Source organism: Haplochromis burtoni, unplaced genomic scaffold (genome assembly GCF_018398535.1).
Source record: "Haplochromis burtoni strain Fernald_Lab_line unplaced genomic scaffold, NCSU_Asbu1 Contig_246, whole genome shotgun sequence".
Taxonomy (NCBI): Eukaryota; Metazoa; Chordata; class Actinopteri; order Cichliformes; family Cichlidae; genus Haplochromis; species Haplochromis burtoni.
The window spans coordinates 86,654-92,932 of NW_024582607.1; the positions used below are offsets into that span (position 1 = coordinate 86,654).

The window sequence follows — 6,279 nt, forward strand, 5'->3', positions numbered from 1 at the left end:
TCTGCTGTGATATGTTTACAATGGGACTTCGGCTCCTGAACCTCTGCGCACAGCGTCTGCAAATCGGGGCTGTACGAAGTCACTTAATCTTTACGCAGGACTGTAAGCTGTCATCTGTGAGGTGTGAGCGGTGTTTGTTTTTAAACATAGTTCACGGTGGAGAACAGCTGCTGACATAATGTGGATCCGAAGATCCATAATTGGTCTATGGCAGGGGTGGGCAACTCCAGGCCTCGAGGGCCGGTCTCCCTGCAGGTTTTAGATGTGTCCTTGAACCAACACAGCTGATTTTAAATGGCTAAATTAGCTCCTCACCATGTCCTGAAGTTCTCCAGAGGCCTGGTAACGAACTAATCATGTGATTCAGGTGTGTTGACCCAAGGTGAGATCTAAAAGCTGCAGGACACTGGCCCTCGGAGCCTGGAATTGCCCACCCCTGGTCTATGGGTTGAAAGTCTGGATAAATGCACGGCGTTTCGGCGGGTATACCGGCTTCTGCGAGTGTGACGCTTATTTTGAGCGATGAAAAAATAATAGAATATAATTTTAATTTTATATTTCAATATCACAATAACCTTCCAATTTAGAACTACAAGTTAAAAACAAACTAACATAAATAAAATACACTTCAGCTAAATACTTTATTTTCCCAAACCACGCGGAGCCGCACTATAAGGACTAAAGAGCCGCAGGTTGCCGACCCCAGTGTTAGTGGAATGTAAAGTTACAAGCAGGTGCAAAACTACTATAAAGTGACACAAAACAATCATACAAAGTATCTACAAAATGTTTTGGTCTTCAGTGTAAACTCCTGTGCCCAGGGGGCGTGTTTGATAAATCCCTCCATGGAATAACTCTAAATCTGTCCGTCCCGATTTAAATGTCGAATGAAAAATGTTCCAACACAGCCAGCAAAAAAACAGCAACTCAAATTGTTCTGCGTTAAAAAAAGACTTTTGTTCTTTTTTCTATTCTATTCTTTTCACCAGTTGGTTTATATGTTTTGCACTATTGTTCACTTTATGAATTTTAAGCAATTACTTGAAGTTGAGATTGTAATTTAGCACTGGCAAGTTTGAGGTTAGCCCGAGAATTTCATGCTCTTCATAAAAAGTCATAACTTTTTCAACATAAGTTGAAAGTGAAAAGATGAGTGGACATCTGTTTCTCTAATGACAGATTCTGATGTACTGGTCCTCTTACCTTCAACTCCACTTTTTAGTCTGGTTACAGAACTAAGCATTGTGTTGAAGAGATAGCAATTGAAGTTGAACTCGGATTGGCAATACTTTCATGTAATACTAACTCGGTTATGATTATTGAACAATTTATTGTCATTTAGAATATTTCTGGTAAATCTAATATATGATTTTAAATTCCAACAAATGTGTGTTTCTTTAGGAAAGAAAGAAAGAAAGAAAGAAAGAAAGAAAGAAAGAAAGAAAGAAAGAAAGAAAGACGCAATTGTCAACCCAAATTTTTGAGCTGCACTGTGTGTGTGAGCTCACTGAGCATTTTCTGATTGTTCTGTTCTGCAGTGACAGTTTACAATGCAGCTGAAGCAAAAATTAGGCGTAAATAAGATACTACAGACATGCAGGTATGGCTTGTTCCTGTGGATGCTGTAAAGCAGTATTCTCTCATGTAATAAGAACTGTTTATTTAAGCCCTTCACATTTACATACATCTATGTATTAACATACATAGATGCCATAACATTTCTAAAAAGCTCTCATTTCAAAAACATAATTTTTTTTCTCATACTGTGTGATCCGATTATGTAATTGTCAGATGTCAGTGACAATCATGATAATCTGAATTAATGCATTGCTATCCATGAAAAGATCGAATGAATGCCTTACGGACACAATCACGAGGTTTTCTCAGCATCGTTTGCATTGTTATGATTTGTGCAAGAGCTGTGCGCCCATCATCCAGCTGCATTGTGGGAAAGGTTTGGCTAAAAATAATGAAGAGGCTAAAACAATTCCCTGTTTTACCAAAAGCCATAAATCTGTGAGGGAACTGGTGTGACAATGTGGAAAGCTACCTCCTCCTCTCAATATTAATGTATTATGTACCAAAATGTCTAATATAATAATCATGTAAGTGATTACTGATGTAAACCTGCACTGTACTTTGATGTGACAGTCCCGCTGTTAATTGCAGCTGACTTTTGGAAACAGGATGACAGAAGGACCAAAGGGTACATCTACCAAGCAGCAAATGAAAGGTGGCTGGTTTGATTCCAGGCAAACACAAATGTGCTTTGCGTCAGAAAGGTCACCTGGTGTAAAATATCTGGTGCCATATCATCTGGTGACCCCTTGTAACAAAGGAGCACTCAAAAGTAGCTCTTTAGCAAACAGCTAATTGTTAATGGTAGTAGCAACCATCTCAGCCGTCTTGGTTTAGCACCATTAGGTGGGCACATGTTTATTCTCAAGGCTCCTGTTCCTGAAATGTTTAATTGAAATACAATGTTAGATAATGAAGATTTGGCAAGCTGCTTTGATAATGACTTTTAGTCTCACATGCACAATTTGAATTAGATGTGGATATTTGATCTTCTTGTTTAATTACTTTAAAATAAAAAAAATGGAATGCAAGGTACCATTCTTGAGCATGATAAAATGTATTTTGTGCATTCGTCTTTTTTTTTTTTTTTGCAGCTATAGTAATATCTTCCAATGGTCACTTTTTAAAGATTATTTTGGGACTTTGGAGATTCCGTATTAGTAGCTTTAAGTCTATTGCATTAAAATATTCCTGTGGTGTATTTTTTACCATGTGGAACTTTAAAGCCAAGGAGAATGCCTACGCTGGTACTACAGGTGTGCTGAAAAATGTAGCTGTATCCGACTGTCCCAAGATACACCTGAACTTCCTGTTGTAGTGTGCTGTTATGTCAGTGTACAGTGCGTGGGGGTGACTGATTATATATACATGTCCCCTGTAGGCACATGTGATTTTAAATGCATATGAAAGGACTACGGAGGATGTTTGGCTTTCTTTTTTTTTTAAATCAGACAATATTTGAATGTGTACTGTCACTTTACGCTTTAGTCCTTGTCTGACTGTGTGTGTTCCCTAACCTATGTAATAGTAACTAATGTAACAGAGGTGGAGTCATTTAACATCCTTCCACTGAGGACATTCAATGCCTTGTGTAGGAATTTAGCTGACATCATAAATATTGCCAGATAATATCACGTAAATGAACTATTTTAATAGCAACAGTAGTGTGTACAGGTACAGACATCAGTAGGCTACATCTTCCACCACACTGTATAAAGAAAGAGCAAAAGCCCCTATATTAAAGAGCATGGAGGAAACCTCTGCTTTGCCTTTGTGTTTATTCCCACACCGGCTGATCTGAAGCAGCACGAGAAATGAAATGCTTTGAGACCGAACACGAATGTGAGCAGAAAGACTTTATTTGTTTACAACATTATCATGGTTACATTCGTATATAAACTTTTAGATTTTTCTAGCATTTGTTTTTACAGAATGACAGCGGTTGTTTTTTTTTAATCAGATTGCATACCTAGAAAATTAAAGGAATACATGCATCCGAACGTGAACAGCATTAAAAGGAGAAATTTTATATAACAAGTAGAAATTCACAACTGTGAGCTCTGCTGAGTCTTGCTGTGCTCATCAGTCAAGGAAGGAATTTTAAAGAGGATAGGCCTTTAACAAAACTTAGCAGAGGACAGCAGTTCACTGGATAAACCCATGACGCGTAATTTAAATGCTTTCATTTGACCGATTGATTTTTCAGCATCAAATTTAAGCTTTTAGTTTTCTCTCGTTAACATGAAGCATCACAAACACAACAATTATGAAAAAAAAATTGTTGGAACTTGAAATGGATATAGGAGAGAGGACCTCTTATAAGGTTAATGGAAAGTGCACTTAGTGGGTCCGCCTGGCGCCGACCCCTCCATTCAAACACCAACTGTTTCCTCGATTCTTTGAAGCACAAAGCCTCACAGGACTCCTGCAGCCTGTGGTGCGCTGGGCACCTGCTAACTCATGTTTTTTTACTCTGTCATAGCTCTTAAAGAGTGTTTGTGGACAGTCCCAGCTGCATAGGTTAATGATAATGTACTGCTGCTCCCTTTCCTTACACTTGCTCCCCAGAATGTGCACACGCACTATCTGCAAACTTAATGTCAGAGGCTTGGAAATGCGTTACAAGGATATGTCGCCATCTCTTGGAAAAAGCGGAAACTGCTACTCAGACCTGGGTGGTGAAATGTTGGGATTCTTTTTAATGTTGAAAGAAAAAGAAAGAATAGTAAACACCACCATCACTTTCACTGGCCATGTAAAAATGACTGTACACTGGAACCCACAACACACCTCTTCATATGAGTCTGCAGGTGTTAATTCAGCTCAGATTATTTACACGTTAGGGGTTGGGTGCAGGGATCAGGAGGGCAGCTGAATATCTGCGTGGACGGCTCTGATGGCTGTCCGTCAGCTTTTACAGCATTATGAAAAGGTGAATGATTCATCTCCACACTGAGCAGGAAGCTCTGGACTCATGATGGTATGTATGCATGGCTTTTTTAAAAAAAACATTTTTTTTTGTTTTACTGTCCTTGATCTCAAATACAAAACAAGAAAAAAATTAAACATATCAGAGTACTAGGTTAACATATAAAACATACTAATGTCAGCAGGTGAGGGAAATGTAGAAAAGGTAAAGAATAGAAAAAAAGGCATCTTAAGATTATGTTAGAGATGAGCAAGGGCAGGGTTGGTGATTGTGATGTAGGAGGAGGTTTGGTTTGATGACAGAAATAGAGAAAAAGACATAAGGAAAACAGAGAGAAAGAATCTGCACTGTAGACATCTTGACATCCTCTAGTCCTCTTCCTGGTCCTCACACCTCTGGGACAGAGTGATCCATGGCTGACCGCATCAGGCCAGAGGACATCCTGGAACACAAGCACACAACCTGTCAACAAACGCTGCATGGCTTCCTGATCTCTTGAGCTGGGCACTCAGCTACTCTTTAGAGGGCATCACTGTTTCACTTGTGGCAATAAGCACTGTCTGCCTCAGTGCAACCACACTTCTGAGCATTTAATTCTCTACCCCACCATCACTAAACCAGGGTCTGTGTTCATCTGCACGGTGTGGCAAATGAGAGACCTGCGCCATGGCCCTGCTGTCTGTGGATCAGGAACAGCAAAAATGCCTCACAGATAAATACCTTCAAGGGACTTGAAGATAAAATGTGAAGATGAAATTCTTGTGGAAATAATAACCATTATGTTTTTCTTTTCTCCAGTACCAAAAGCAGCATTGGAGCTCATCTGCATTCTGGTCTTCGATAATTAAGCCCTGTGGTCCATTTCATGCCTAATTTCAGTACACATCTCTATTAATTACTCATTTAAACCTTTAAATTTGCTCAAGGGTGGTAAGCAGTATGTTAAGATAATGTTGGCTAGTCAGGCGAGAGGTGACTCAATGTGACTCTATGGCTTATTCCACACAGATCAAGCCAAACACATTGGGTTTGACTTGAGATCAGATGTTAATAACTGATGCATGGACAGAAAAAGTCTCTGCTGCAGTCCTACCTCTTAACCATGTGCTCGTAGACAAACTTAGGCATGATGGTGATGGTCATGGTTGTCGGAGAGGTGGTCAGGATGTCTTTGATCTGAGAGTCCTGGAAATTTCCACACAGGCAGAGGCACATGTAAAGGCTTTGTGTAATCAGTGCAAAACAAACACACTCGCTTCCCAGTTTCACTCTGTTGTTTAGACGTATTCCAGGAAACAAGAAAACAAACAAACAAAAAATGGTCTGAAATACAGCACAACTGCTCTACGAAGGCCGAGGGAAGCAACACAAACACAGGAGTAGCTGAGAAATTGGGGTTTGTTGTTTCAAGACTACCAAACAACTACCAGGTATACAAGTGTGACAGGAAACTTTGCCTTTACGCTTTGTCATTTTCAGACCTTTAAAAATAACCTACAAGTTGAATGCAATAGATGACTCGTTACATACAGGGGTTTACATATTTGTTCTACCAGAGTCAAGGGATGCAGGCACAGCACATGCTGCTGCTCTGCTGAGCTAAGCTACTCTTTAGATGAACTTAGGCTCAAGCCCAGTCACTACATAAGGCATTGTGTTCATCATAAATGGTCTTGTAATTGGCAGCTGGCTGCTAGTGGACATTCAGATGTGTAGGTCACTGTCTTAATTTGTTTGCCACACTGTCACATATTTTGCTTTTTGGGGGGGGG

General features: G+C 39.7%; 1 protein-coding gene across 1 annotated transcript in view; it reads right to left on the reverse strand.

Annotated features, from left to right (window-relative positions):
- Positions 1-3,419: 3,419 nt before the first annotated feature.
- The window catches only part of sdcbp2 (syndecan binding protein (syntenin) 2), a 30,126-nt gene continuing 27,266 nt past the window's right edge, over positions 3,420-6,279 (reverse strand). The window contains exons 8-9 of the mRNA XM_005938109.3: positions 5,601-5,692; positions 3,420-4,949 (exon numbers count right to left, since the gene is read on the reverse strand). Of these exons, the coding sequence (XP_005938171.1) occupies positions 4,895-4,949; positions 5,601-5,692 (147 nt within the window). The 3' untranslated portion in view covers positions 3,420-4,894. The remainder of the gene's footprint in view (positions 4,950-5,600; positions 5,693-6,279) is intronic.